The 15,465-nt window shown below is 44.3% G+C and overlaps 1 protein-coding gene across 5 annotated transcripts in view; it reads right to left on the bottom strand.

Annotated features, from left to right (window-relative positions):
• Positions 1-15,465, bottom strand: part of SPART (spartin) — a 410,240-nt gene that overhangs the window by 73,137 nt on the left and 321,638 nt on the right. For all 5 annotated transcript variants that reach the window (XM_086935094.1, XM_086935095.1, XM_086935092.1 and 2 more), the window contains exons 6-7: positions 15,274-15,432; positions 15,098-15,188 (exon numbers count right to left, since the gene is read on the bottom strand). In XM_086935094.1, the coding sequence (XP_086791220.1) occupies positions 15,098-15,188; positions 15,274-15,432 (250 nt within the window). The remainder of the gene's footprint in view (positions 1-15,097; positions 15,189-15,273; positions 15,433-15,465) is intronic.

Genomic DNA, 15,465 nt, shown 5'->3' with positions numbered 1-15,465 from the left:
TCGGTAGGATCGAGACACGAGAGGTGGCCAAAACAAAGAGGGAAATGACCATAAGGGGGCAGAGTAGACCCCCCTTGACCCCCTAGGTTTGATGTGGGGGCCATAAAAGGGCCCCGCGGGGCAAAAAAAAAAAATTTTTTTTTTTGATTTTCGCGGGGTGAGCGCCCGGTACGCGCACCGGTACGCGCACCGGTGCGCGTACCGGGGAGTGTACCATGGGGAAAAAGAATGACAGTTTTAAAAGTAGCTGTTTAAAAAAAAAAATGTTTTGTTGTTTTTTTATACATACACATACATATATATAAATGCATATGCATATATATATGCATATATGTGTATATGTGTGCGTGTAGAGAGAGGTAGAGAGGTAGAGGTGTAGAGGTAGAGAGGTAGCGGTAGAGAGGTAGAGATTAGTAGAGAGAGAAGAAGAGAGAGGTAGAGAGGTAGAGAGTGAGTAATAGAGAGTAGAGAGTGAGTAGTAGAGATTAGTAGAGAGCAGTAGAGAGAGTAGCAGAGAGTGAGTAGTAGAGAGTAGTACAGTGAATAGTAGAGTGAGTAGTAGAGAGTAGTAGAGAGTGAGTAGTAGAGAGTGAGTAGTAGAGAGTAGTAGAGAGTAAGTAGTAGAGTGAGTAGTAGAGAGCAGTAGAAAGTGAGTAGTAGAGAGTAGTAAAGAGTGAGTAGTAGAGAGTGAGTAGTAGAGAGTGAGTAGTAGAGAGTAGTAGAGAATGAGTAGCAGAGAGAATAGTAGTGAGTAGTAGAGAGTGAGTAGTAGAGTGAGTAGTAGAGACTAGTAGAGAGAGAGTAGTAGAGAGTGAGTAGAGAGTGAGAAGTAGAGAGTGAGTAGTAGAGAGTAGTAGTGAGTAGTAAAGAGTGAGTAGTAGAGAGAGAGTAGTAGAGTGAGTAGTAGAGAGTAGTAGAGAGTGAGTAGTAGAGAGTGAGTAGTAGAGAGTAGTAGAGAGTAAGTAGTAGAGTGAGTAGTAGAGAGCAGTAGAAAGTGAGTAGTAGAGAGTAGTAAAGAGTGAGTAGTAGAGAGTGAGTAGTAGAGAGTGAGTAGTAGAGAGTAGTAGAGAATGAGTAGCAGAGAGAATAGTAGTGAGTAGTAGAGTGAGTAGTAGAGAGAGAGTAGTAGAGAGTGAGTAGTAGAGAGTAGTAGAGAGTGAGAGGTAGAGAGTGAGTAGTAGAGAGTAGTAGTGAGTAGTAAAGAGTGAGTAGTAGAGAGAGAGTAGTAGAGAGTAGTAGATAGTGAGTAGTAGGGAGTAGTGAGTAGCGAGTAGTAGGGAGTGAGTAGTAGAGAGAGAGTAGTAGAGAGTAGTAGAGTAGTAGAGAATGAGTAGTAGACAGTGAGTATTTGAGAGTAGTGGAGTAGGAGAGAGTAAGTAGTAGAGAGTAGTGGAGAATATTCCAAAGTTTGGCACAGCACCACTTTCACAATGAGTCCAATCAAATCATATCACTTAGAGTCCTTATTGAAGCGCTGAATCTTGGGGTATATTCAAATGCTTTTATTTTCCTTAAGTTTATGTACCACAGCCAGCCGAAACGTTTCGTTCTGTACAACAGAACTTCTTCAGGGCGTTCTTATTTCCTTCAAGTTATGTCGGTATCCAGTTGTCATATAACTAGATATTTCTTCCAAATGTTAGACGAGACATAAGTATATTCTTATTCAAAGTGACTAGGTATCAATTTTACCCACACAATTCGGGCAGACGAGTAATTTATAGCATCCTCAAAGTCTGTCTTTCAAAAATTCAAAAGTATAGGGCATGATAATCCAAATCCAAATGTTTCACAAGAAAAGTCATTTACAATCGTTCGGAATATCGGTGTTTGGGCAGATATGATCCAGGGACCCCCAGTATGCAAGGGGAATTAGTCCCCCCTCTGCAAACGCGCCAGTGGCCTGCATTGCAGAGAGGTGTAACAAGGGTGTGGCCTCATTACACTTCTCTGCAATGCAGCTCCCTCGCGCATACTGGAGGCTCCTGGTGGACTAGTTGACCCCAGGGACCCCCAGTATGCAAGGGGAATTAGTTCCCCCTCTGCAAACGCGGCAGTGGGCTGCGTTGCAGAGAGGTGTAACAAGTGGCATAGTCTCATTACACCTCTGCAATGCAGCCCCTGGCGCACACTGGAGGTTCCAGGTGGGCTAATTGGCCCCCATGGGCCCCCAGTATGAAAGGGGAATTAGTTCCCCCTCTTCAAACATGCACGGGGCTGCGTTGCAGAGAGGTGTAAAAAGGGTTGTGGCTTCATTACACCTCTCTGCAATGCAGTCCCCTGGCGCATACTGGAGATTCCTGGTGGGCTTTCAGGTCTTATATAGTTAGGAATTAGCATTAAAAAAACCTTTGAAATTCACTGAAAAAACCATAGGTTTCACACCAGTTATAGTTAGGAATTAGCATTTAAAAAACCTTTGAAATTCACTGAAAAAACCATAGGTTTCACACCAGTTATAGTTAGGAATTAGCATTTAAAAAACCTATTAAATTCACTGACAAAACCATAGGTTTCACACCAGTTATAGTTAGCTGGAAATTTTACTGACATAAAACCATTGAAATTCCCACGTTATAGTTAGTTGGACTCACTATAACTTGCGCGCCTGCAATGCACTGCTGATGACGTCACATATTACATCACTCATGACATGGTCAGTGACATCACTCATGACATCACTGATGACACCATCCTTGTGACAGAGTGACAGACCTAATTTCAGTGTAATCTAACGCTTGAAACACATATTCAAAAATAGAAACAAACATTTTCAAAAAAATGGAGATACCCAAACCAGTAACAACAACCAATTCAGTAATTTCACCATCTATATACACATCCACTCATTCACCAACAGTTCTATGTAGTCACTCATATATATACTCACTCATCATATGTAGTGATACACCTATACATCCTGTTACACATCAGCAGTCATCCAAAAGTTACTCACACACATACTCACACATGCAAATAAACTATTGAACATCCATTTATTTGCATATACATTTATACACACACTACCACCTTACTTCTAAGGAAACTTACACATACTTACTCTCTTAAACAATCACTTATAGAAACACATACTTATTTAAACAGGAACTCCTACAATCTCTCACTATATATACTATACTCACTTATATACATCAATACTCACATATACTAGATTAAAACATATGTCGTTACTAATGAAGACACTAGTGAGACAGTCATTCACTCACTAACACACACATATACACACTCATCCACCCATACAGTCCTGCACATATGCTGTCTTCAAAACACATACAAACAGTGAGTCAGTCACCAACCCCTGCAGCCACTTATACACAAAGAGAAACACTGATACAAACATTTAAATATTTAAACAATACTCGCTAATATATGTATTCACTAAGATACACTTAATAAGCCAGTTAACCAACCAATTTTTTTTAAAAAACATCCATTTACACACTTATTTAAACATTTATTCTTCCATCGACCTTTACAAATACATATATAAAACAAATTTATTTTTCAGAAAGACACACATTCACTGGATGGTGTCATCAGTGATGTCATGAGTGATGTCACTGACCATGTCATGAGTGATGTAATATGTGACGTCATCAGCAGTGCATTGCAGGCGCGCAAGTTATAGTGAGTCCAACTAACTATAACGTGGGAATTTCAATGGTTTTATGTCAGTAAAATTTCCAGCTAACTATAACTGGTGTGAAACCTATGGTTTTGTCAGTGAATATATATATATATATATATATATACACAATTGCAGCCTAAAACACTAGAGCTAAATCATGCTGTAAAGAATTTCCACCATACATGAATAACATGCATTGGAAACATGAGAAACAACAATGACGTTTGTTTTGGAACTGTTTTAATGCTCAGAACACAGTAGAAATTCTTATAAAACACTGAAAGCATAGAAGGCTCCCAGGCTGCATTGCAAACACACAGTCTAAAAAGACTTAAAAGCTAACCTGTAGCTGCATGCAATAAACTGACACCGTGCCTTTAAGGCACTCCTGACCCCAGCTTCCCATCATGCCTCAGGGGTGACAGTTAGGTAAGTTGTTCTTTGCGGAGACTGTAAAAACCATGAAACTAAGAGGTTAAAATTATCTCCAACTTAAAATAGTCCTTTGCCCGGGGAGGCGGGAGGGTTGCTTATAACTTTGATGAGGATAACCATGGAAGAGAACTAGGATTACAGGTAAGTAACTAATCCTTCGCGCACAGGGGATCCTCATCAATAGTCATAAGCATTAGAATAGAATAGCGAGCCTCACCTCATCTCCCTGCGGGCAAAAGAAAACACCGTAAATATAATCAGTGAGCTTAGTTAAAAACACCAAGCTAGGATAGAGTAAAAAACCACTATCCGAACAGATTCCTCAAGGAGGCCTGGCCTACTTGAGCATCAGACCCTGGAATCAGCCTCTAGGCAGTAGTGGCTCGTAAAAGTATGAACTGATTTCCAGGTTGCGGCCTTGCAAATTTCTGACATAGGGACGTCATGCAACAATGTAACAGTGGCCGCTTTCCCCCTGGTGGAATGAGCCTTGGGAGGTAAAGGTAAGGGCCTTTTCGCCAGCTGATAAGCTAAGGTAATGCATGAACAATCCATATTGAAATGGATCTCTTAGCGGCTGGGAAGCCAGTTCTCATGGCGCCATAATTAACAAACAATAGATCTGTCTTCCTTATCTCTTTTGTACTCTGTAAGTAGAACTGAAGTACTCTTTCAAGATCTAAGGAATGAAGCAACCGCTCAGTTGGGGTTGCCGGATCACGGAAGAAAGATGGCAGGGAAATGGACTGATTGATGTGAAAATCAGACACCACCTTAGGGAGAAAAGAAGGATGTGCCCTCAAGACTACTCTGTTATGGTGGAAAACAGTATAAGGCTCATTGGTACATAGTGCTTGTATCTCGCTTACTCTGCGCGCTGATGTAATCGCTACTAGAAAAGCGGTCTTCAAAGATAAGTGCTGCAAGGAAGCTCTGTGGATTGTCTCAAAGGGAGGGCCCATCTTCTCCAACCCAACCGCCTTGACAGTGTCCAACTCGGTTTTCATCCTAGTCATCTCTTCGTGAGCGTGCGTGCCGAAGAGAGAGGAACCAAGAATGGGAGGTTCAAGATGCGTTGTTGTGCATCAGGTTTGAGGCCTGTCAAGCGCAACAAGACGACCTTCTGACGCATATTCCATGCGCATACGAATGCGCCGAAAGCACTGCGCCGTCCGCCGCGCTAATCATCTGGTTAGCCACCAGACAGCCTTCAGTCAGAGTCTCTTCAAAGTGTTTCTGATCTTCTTTTGGTAGTTTGGACTTGAAGCGCTCCATGGAATCCCATAAGGCTCTATCATATCTGCCCAAAAGCGCTGCTGCACTGGAGACCTTCAGAGTAGATGCGGCAGAGTTGCAGACCTTGCGACCCCACAAGCCCTGTGATCTGCCGTCCTTATCTGGAGGAACTGAAGAGGTAGCAGTGACTGCATGTGTCTTACGTGCTGCTGCTACGATCACCGAGTCTGCAGGAGGATCAGTCTTGACGAAGACCGGGTCCGAGGTAGCTAGCTTATATTTCTTTTGGATGCGCGCCGGCACCGCCTTAATGGTCGCTGGCGACAAGAAAATGTCCATGACCGGTTCCACAATTCCTGGAACCAATGGAAGCAATGGACGAGATCCAGACTTCTGGTGAAGCCTCTCAAAAATCACCGTTGTGGTGACCTGGGGGACCGACATTTCAATGTTGAGCTTCTGAGCTCCCCTCTAAAGGACATCATGGTAAGTGTTAATGTCATTGGTGAGACCCTAGAGATAGGGCTATCCGAAAGTGTGGGGGAGTAGTCCCTCTTTGAAGAGTGGGTAGAGGAGGAAGAAGAAGTAGACGGTGTTCTTCTACTTCTGCGATGAGCACTGCGTCTCCTATTCCTTAATCTCGAACGAAGTTCCCTTCTGAGGGAATGAGATCTAGAAGGCCTCCTCACAGGTGATCTCTCAGCTTGGACCCTGTGCCTGGGTGGGCTACGTCTGTGCGCTTCTTCAACTAGTCTTTGAAGAGGAGACTTGTGCATCGGACTGGCGTACTCCTGCATCCGCCTTGTAAGGACCCACCGGTAGATCTTCTCTCAGCGCTAAGCCCGACGCTGAAGCTGAAGGGTGTGAAGACTTGTCCTTAGAAGGTGTTCTAGACCACTTGGAGCCCTTCTTTACCGGAGACCTTCCACTGGATGACCTAGCCAGGCCATATATGCGAATCCTCTCCCAGCCCTTCAGAGTTCTTCCTGACAGAGCTTTGCAGTGAGAACAGGTCCTTGGATCGTGATCTTCAGGCAGACAAAGTATACAGACTTTATGTTTGTCTGTCTTGGCCTTCTTTTTCCACAAGCAGGGCAGGTATCAAAAAGAGAAGGCATTTTCAAGGAGAAAAAGCCAAAAAACTGCCAATAAAAGACAGATTCTTACTTGACAAGATGTAAAAAGTCGAAGTAAGCCCACGTTCGGGAACTAGGCCGACTATGAAGCAAGGAAGGCTTTTTAGGGAGCCCTTTATGAAAAAATTAGGGAAATTCGTAAACACATTCCCCTCCCTAGACAAGCCTCTGTCCTCAATTAAGAGTGTTCCCCTCCTGTGTTTTTCACAGGCCAGTCGAGATAGGGGCCGCTCGACCGGCCGCCACAACGTTCAGTACCCTCTCAGAGGTCAAAGCTCCTGTCAAGGTCAGGACCAGGCCCGATTCTAAACATTTTACCCCACCAGAGGGCGGTGTGGCAGAGTAGCCAGATGCGTGGGTGCCTCCACCAATTCCCCCTTCTTCCCTTCTAAAAGTAGCATATTTTTTCACGGATTGGACTTCCTTCACAAGGGATGCCTGGGAGCACCATTTTGTATGTCGACATTTGAGGGGCATTAGACTATCTCTCCCTCTAGAACCCAGGAACTCGGCACTCTGGGATGTAAACCAGGTGCTTAACCTATTTCTGTCATGGCAACCAATTGATTTTTATCCAGAAAGGAGCTTTCAGTGAAACTAGCTACTGCTTTGTCTGATCTCCTGTAGACTAGTTTCGGATGTGCGAGCCCTGGACATCACGAGTGTGGTATCCTGCTGCTCAGCCAGAATGACTGCTTGATAGAATGTTGATGTTTGGAATGTTTGCGTGCGTGAATCAGTTGGTGGATGGGCTGAGCAGCAGGGAGGCCGCTCCTGATGGGGCTCATGCCTTCCCTCTTACTTGGGATCTTACTTACTTACTTGACTATTCATTCTACTATGTATCCTGCAACTCAATAAACCTACATGGAAAATCCACCTGGCTTGGAGCGTCCTGCATTATACTACAACGGGCCATACCTTTCACCTTTTGGTGTCACGTTTATGGTCTGCAGAAGGATGGAGTGTGGTACGAAAGTCATTTCATACCCGGCTTTTCCTGGTTCTCCTACGTTATGCATAGTGTGGTGACTTAAGGCATATGAGGAGAGGGCCGCAGAATTCTGCCCTCCGGGTGAGCGTCCGTTCCTAAAAACTGCATAATGCTGGGTCTTCTTCGTCTATCACCCATTGGGTAAGACGGGTGATGCAGATGGCAGGTATTGACCTGTGAATTTTTGGTGCCCATTCGCCACATGAGGCAATGGCCTTGAATGCATTTACTTTAGGTGCCCGTTTGGAGGATGTGATCAACGCCATCGACTAGTCTTTGGACTCTACCTTTGAAAGGTTTTATTTTAAGTCGGTGCTCGATATGGCTCACTGGGTCGTTAAGTAAGCTTTGAACTAGCATAATCCCTTCCTCCGGTCGGGACATAGAATGAAAAATGTCCTAGATATCATAACGGAAAGTTTCAATTCTATTAAGGACTTGGAGGCAAGGATTATCCCACCAGGGGATTGTGAATCTGAATGACTCTCCCCGTGACGAGTAAGTACTAAGTCTTGATACTTTCAGTGATATCAATTTGTTGCTGTTCATTATCTGTCTAAAGTTTGCATTTGCTTCCAGTTACCTAAGATTATCACTTAGTCCGCAGGTTTACTGTATTTATTTATTTGAGTTTTATATAGCGCTATTTAAACCTTAACCATGGTTTGTGACTAAATTATGTCCTCTTGGTTGTAGGAATGGATACGAGTAAACAGGAGAGGAGATGTGAAGGAAGACAATGTAACGGCTGTACTTGTGCGTTGAAAGAGGCTGAGGGGACACAGATGATCTATGTTCTAGACCGTGGCTGCAGGACTGATTGGAGCCTGGGACTGTTCTCCCATTTAAAATCATTTTCTTGTGGCATTCCCAAGGTTTCATGGGAATGGTAGTTGTTAGTAAAGTTTGTGAAATGGCTGCTATTCAATAAAGTGAGAAAGGGATAGCCTAATCCTTGCCTCAAAGTCCTTCATAGAATTTAAACCTTCTGTCACGATAGCTAGGAAATTTTTCATTACAATGCATGGAATGGTTTACTTCAGTGTACAATACTCCCTACAATACTTCCCTACAACAGACAATAACTAATAACACTGGAATAACCACTAACCTTGGGTTCCGGAGCAGAGTGCTGCCCAGCGTAAAGCACTTAAACGCCTCAGGGGCAGTATGCGCTATATAAATGCAATTACAATTACAATGTGCTCACAGATGCTTGCCCCGAGAAAGAATACCATAAGGTTCATGCACAAATAACTGCTCTCCCAACATTTCAACTCCACCAAGGCACTTGCCGCGTGTGCTTAATACTGCTATTTAAGGGGGAAAATAACCATTAAATGTTGAAATGGACTACATGCTAATACAGTATAACACCCAGTAATTTCCTAAAGCTCCATAACGACACGATTGCCAGATAACTTAAGAGTGGGTGGTGGTGCGCTGCCCCCTGCACAGCTAATGCTCCCTTGCACTATTGAAACTCATTGCCAAATTCGAAGTCCTCTCACCCGACCGAGGATAGCCAGTCATTTATTTGCTGACACACCACCAAAATGCCCTAGAAGCAATAGTTATGTAATATAAAAAGGCGCTCCTGCAACAATGTTTATTTATGTACCATAATTTTATAAGTAATGCCAAAATGTATGCAGTCAATCCACAAAGAACATGGCAATGCCGAACATAGAGCGTTTAAGGGCTGTTACTATGTTCCCAAAACAAAAGGAACTCGAGAACACCAAGGGACAGGCAGGATTTTACTACTGCGAAACTGCTAAAACAGGGTAGTCATAGGACAGACTAATAAAAGTTGGGAGTCTGTGCGCTGGGCTTAATTTGTGCCGGTGCTTAGCACCGGCACCTAATTATCAGGGCCGGGTCTACAGTCACGCATTTATGCACGTCAGGTCAGTATTTTGATTTTATAATGAGTGTCAGGCGCTGGCACAGAGAGCGTGTAAAGAGCGTGTGCTGCTGCTGTACAGACCGTAACAAGAGCTGCTGGCCTGTCATTGTGTTAGAAAGTTACCATATCGTACTACTGGTTGTGTTAATAATCTGCTGATGATGACTGGAGATAGGAATCAGATTGATGGCATCATGGCAAACTTACTGTCTTAAATGGTCAGGTGACGCTATTCATCCTCACTGACTGCAAGACTTCCGGCCCAGCGGCCGCGGATTAGTGTTTGCCGGCCCAGTGGGCGGGTCACCTAGTTGGTGGCGGCGCAGGGCTTTGCCTGGGCTGCCTGGTATTTTTCTGTGGGGGTTGGGGGTGTGCGCAGCAGATGCAGCGAAGCGTGCGCGCGGATTTTGCAATTAAATGCGCGCGCATTTGCTGCTTTCATTTTCCCACGGCACGCCCCAGCATACCCGCACCATCGGTCACGCCCGCACCTCACCACCGCACGGAGTATCCACTGGTGGTGGTTGGACTCCGCCGCTGCCATTCAAAGTAGAGGGTCCTGGTCCCTGCACGGCATTACTGTTTTTTTAAATTGTATTTATCATTTTTATTGTCATCGGTCTGATGAGTGGCAGCAGGCCCGCGGCCCTTAATTTATAATGTTGTAGTGCAGTGAGTGGCAGTTGAAGTGGGACGGGCCGGGCTGCCTGGATGGATTAGTTCTTCTGGCCCTGGGATGGATTGCGTTGGTGGCCGCGTCAGTGAAGGACACTGTCGGTGGCGTAAACTGACTACTGCTCTACAGTTTGTACATAGAGTTAAAATTAAGCGCCAGCAGGTGAGTCATGGCCTGGGTAGTCCGGCGGCGGCCTAATCATCATCATCATGGGTTAAAAATAAAGCTGCGCAGGTGTGGCAGGGCCTGGCAGGCGGCGTGATGTTTTATTTAAATTGTTATATCTATTGATGCAGTAGTGTCTCACAGTATCTCTGATGCAGTGGCTCGGGCGGGGCCTACGTTTGATATTCTGCAGATGCGGACCGTTCCAGGCTGCCTGGATGGATTCAGTGTCGGTTCGGTTCAGGAAATCTGCGGAGGGTTCAGGATGGGGCTGTGTGCGCGGCAAGCAGCGTGCGCAGATTTTTTAATATTGCAACTGTGCGCGCATTCGCTGCTTTGCCACACCCCTGTGAATTTACAATAAAGGGAGACAAGACAGCCTCCAAAATTGAAAAACATTATTAATGTGCTGCCTATCACTGATGTCTGATCCAGAGAATATTGTCACAGCAGTTACATCTAAAACAAAATTGTTGTGGCTTACCAAATTAATGGTAGAAATAGAATATCTGAAGGGCATCTGTATAGAGAGGAGCAGCTAGGGGGCATAGTGGATATGCAGAAAAGCCTCAGTACTAAGCTTATGTGCCCAGACTCAGTGACTATGGGATATCTACTTGGATATGAGGTTGTACACAATCCAAAATGTGGTAAGCTTCATGGGCGGAGGGAAAGTGTTGTTGTGTATTATTGTCTGAAGACCAGATGTGATGTCCATACTGTTGACCAGACCTGTAGCCTGCAAGTTACAGTGGTTATCATCCCAAATATTTAAGTACCCATGTCAAGCTTATGGATGGCTGGCGTGCTCTGGGAAAGGTGTAAGAGGTCAGTAGTGAGAAATGTTGCAGCTGTTCCTTGCAATCCTTAAAAATCATTGAAAGCTTCAATTTGCGACCAATTGCTTTTATGTAGCGGCCAGGACAACTATTTTCCAGCGTTATCTCCTCTTACTTAACGGGAAATATCAGTGCAGATCTTGCCATAGCAGGACTCATTGGATCTCCACTTCAACAATGGCCAGCATCAGTGAAAGAAGATAAGACATTGGAGCTAGTCAGCATGGGAGGTAGTCATTTTTCATTTCCCTTTAAGCCAATTTGCTACCCATCACTGCCACTGCAATCCCACATGATGGCCATGCCACGGCCTGTACATAGTGAAACAGCTTTGGGGTATTCATCTTCTCTCTATTACTGCAGCAGCACTGATATTCATAATGAACATCACCGAAGTACTCCCAAGATCGCCGCAGCCTATGAGGAGATAAACATAGGTAGTCCTTTCTCTATTAATATTAGACTGTAGGGCTGTTGTTTTAATGAATGCCGGCAAGGGTCCTTCAGACTGAAACCAGATTGGTCTACCAGGCAATGGAGGGTGTATCAAGTAGCAGTGTGTTGGGTATCAAGGTCCAGATGAGAGGGTTGCTGTGCAGATAGTATTAATGGGGCCAGTTACGGCAGCGCAGACTGTGAAGGGATTAGGGAAGACGAAAAAGCTCAACAAGATGGAATTGTGGCTGGCCCTGAGTCTTTGCTTCATTCATCCACTTCAGTTCTCCAGAGCTTAGATGGCTCTGAGAGGCAGCATGGAGATCATACAGGCACACAGGCAGCATTTTCCCGAACCCAGCAGGAGTATGCGGAAGTCCCATCCATTTGAGCCTGATGTCCAGGCATGGAGCCTTCGGTGCATGAGTGCACGTAAGGTGGAGCATCGAAGCTCCAAAGCAAAGGCATCTGCTGTCTGGGAAAGAGGCACTGGGTCATGGCTCAAAACTGGTGGAGGATTGATGCCCAGGTCAGTAAGCCAGAGCTTCGAGTCAGAGTAATGATAGTTATGTGGTACACTAGCGGACCATGGCAGTGCCTCTGTGGTAGAGTTCAGGACTGTGGTCCTGTTCAATATTGAAGGACATAGTCCTCCTGCTGCAACAGCCTAGATGAAAGGCATCAGGGAGGTGATAAGAATTGTAAACTGCCACAGCTCAGTATTGGAGTACAGGTGGAGGCTGGACCTGGCTTCAAGATGGGTCTAAACTTGGAAGGACATCATGAGGAGGCTGAGAGGTTGAGGTTTTAGATGAGTCTAAGTGTGGGATATATCTGAGCTGTGATAAAAACCTTCGTGGCTCTGATTGGTTGGGATGTGGCATCAGGAGTTGTGAGTCAGTTTTTGACCAGACAGTAAACACCCGAACTTGGGCTGCTTCATAGGGAGGTGGGATTGCCAAAGTAAACTCCAGCACTCAAAAAACAGCAATAGAGAGCCGGTGGGCATAGGGGGCAAAGTCTGGGAGCCCTGCCACCAGCATACTCACACTCCCTCATGCTCACCACCACCGTCCGATTCGTGGCCATTCATTTTCAGGCCTTCAGTGGTGGAGTGAACCGTTCAGCAATAGGTTCACTAAAAGAGTGTAATAGTGAAAGTAAGTTCAGTTGTCTAAGTGAAAGTAGTCAGCAGCAAGCGCGAACGGCCAGAATTGTTTGCTTTTATTTATGGCGGAGGCTGGTAGAGCAGCATTAACTGTCTCTACTACGGAATCGCGATATTATTCAGTTTATCTGTTTAGAGAGTTTTCAGAACATTTTGGTTTACTTTGACACATAAGCTATGTAAAAGTTGTACTTTAGAACTCAAAGACTCTGTTAAAAATGGCATACCCTACCCCAGTATTGTCCTTCCCACAAATCAGCACATACAGCACTGAAATTATCCCTTTTCAATGCATTAGTGAATTTTGTTAATTTATTCCAAAATAGTGCTTTAAATGCACTTTTGAGTTAATCTTTTTCAAAATGTTCACAGGGCAGGAGAACCTCCTATCAAAACCTTACTATGAGGAAGGTTCCCTTGCTGAAATTCGGATCCGGTATATATTACATCTGACTTTTAGCAGTGCCAGTTGAAGATGCGGGTGGAGCTAATATAGTAAGTGGGTGGAGTCAGTGGAGGAAGTGGGTGGAGCCAGAGAAAAGTAGGTGTGGCCTCCAACAAACATTTGAGCACCTGCACTTCATATTTTACAAATTAGGCACTGTCTGTGCGCCTGGTACTTACCCATGGGGACGTAATACTTATGTGAGGGGTGCAACATTTACAGCAAACGATCACCTGCATCAAGGCAAACATGCCTGAAATGGAAGGGTGCTGACTGCTGAAGGTCACGGGACGTGTGTGAAAAGCGGCTCAACTCGACCAGCGAGTTTCCACTTTGGAGCAGGAGAGGGTATTGGAAAGCTGAATCACCACATCACATCAGCTTGAGTTTCAGCAGTGCATGACAAAAGTCAAGTCTCAAGTGGAATTTAAAGTGAAACCAGAGAAAATGCACGCAGGCGGGCCTCTCCTTATGATCGGGGACGCCCGCCCTCCCCAAGCACTCTGACATGAAAAAGGCGGTACGGGATTTAGAGCACAGGCATGTGCCGAATACCGGGTGGAAGTTGTCGGATTAATCAAGCTTCCCATCAAGTCCCTTAGTAACAAGTTTGGGATCTGGCAACTATCTGGTGGAGCTTCTTAGTGCCACACAGAAGGAGCCAGTCAACATGGCACAGTGAGAAAGCCCAATCCCCAACTGAAGTGCCACACAGAAGGAGCCAGTCAACATGGCACAGTGAGAAAGCCCAATCCCCAACTGAAGTGCCACACAGAAGGAGCCAGTCAACATGGCACAGTGAGAAAGCCCAATCCCCAACTGAAGTTTTCTTTCAGCTTTTTATTCCGAACTAAGGCACAATCTCTGGGTGGTGATTACGTTTAGGTCACCCATAGACATAAAGGTCATTGTTTTATGATGCATATACCGAGGTAATGGGTGAAGGATGACTGACTGCTTCAACCATGGTCTAAAGTGACAGACGGCACTGTGAATGGAGCATATCACAGTTCAGCTGCCCATTAAGCGTTTTTTATCTTCCACATCCTACCTAGAGTGTGGTACAGTTACACTCTAATGTAGAGGTATGGCACAGGTTGCAGTTTTCTCTTCACATTCAATAACATTATTTATGGTCAACTAGCATGCCCCAAAATAGAGAAAAATAACTAAGAAAATGACCCGACACAGATTACAGTTTGTGGTTCTCAAATTATGTACGTTTTGTTAAGGATGAAGCAACAAACCAAGTCTAATGGTAATCTAAAACTTCCATTAGTATATCACTATTTTATGTGGTAAAATGAACTTTAAAATGTTAAGAGGTAAAACATTTAGTAAAGTATAGCTTGAAACTGAAAGAAGACTCAAATACGGAAAGCAACAAGCTGGGTTTGGTGAGAAAATGGGCGCCATTAACATCTGCTATAATGTGCGGGGTAAGGGTCCAAGTCCTGGTCCCAGTAAGACCAAATCAGCCTTCTGGACTTCCTAGGTCGATAAACTTAGCACCAATACATTGGGTATTCAGAATGCCTATTTGCAAAGCTAGGGTGCAGAAACGTACTCTGAAGCAATAAATACAAATGATCAATTATCACATAAATGTGAGATGTAATTTAGGGGGAATTAATCTAGTCATTCTGTACAAAGGCTCAGCATTGAACCATTGGAAAACACAAGGAATTAAACTCTTTTGACTAAAGGTGGGTTTTTATTGTCTACTAATGTACGTTGATACAGTAACTCACACGAAATTAAGAAAATTAAAGTGAGTATGTTTATGTAAATACTTGTAGAGTGCCATTTAATTAAACGTGAGTATTGAACTAAATTCTATTTTAAGTCTTTCTCTAGAATTAAAGTTAAACAAAGCAAATAATTAGATCAAACTTGAAAATTCTCCCATGGTATCCATTACGTTTATGCACGTGCTCTACAAACTTCACAAGGTATGAATACCATGATAAAAGTACCTACATCGTACTATCAACCAAAAACGAAGCTTACTTGTGTCGGACAGTTTGCACCGTTTCAGAAGCTACGCTTTTAGTAATGTTCTTTGCCGCACATTCCAAACCCTGCCAGACTGTTGCAAATCCTGCGAAGACAAAGCACTACATTGCTTACGCCAGCAGTTACATTTAAAAGTGTGCGTGTAATGTGCGCAAGATAAATGGCATTACCTTGAACACCGCTTGCAGCCACCACCATGGCCCCATCCAGAGGAGATTTTCCATCTTTGTCTTTCTTCAGGGACTCCGGAATAAGTTTGCTTCCATGTTTTTTCACATGTGGGGCTAATTCTTTTCCTACACAACTTGCGACTGCACATACCCCATCAACTATTTAAAAAAACAAAAACATACATTACTTGG

Source organism: Lissotriton vulgaris, chromosome 8 (genome assembly GCF_964263255.1).
Source record: "Lissotriton vulgaris chromosome 8, aLisVul1.2, whole genome shotgun sequence".
In the NCBI taxonomy this organism is placed as follows: domain Eukaryota; kingdom Metazoa; phylum Chordata; class Amphibia; order Caudata; family Salamandridae; genus Lissotriton; species Lissotriton vulgaris.
The sequence above is the reverse complement of the archived record's forward strand: the minus strand, read 5'-3'. Positions and strand labels throughout refer to the sequence as shown.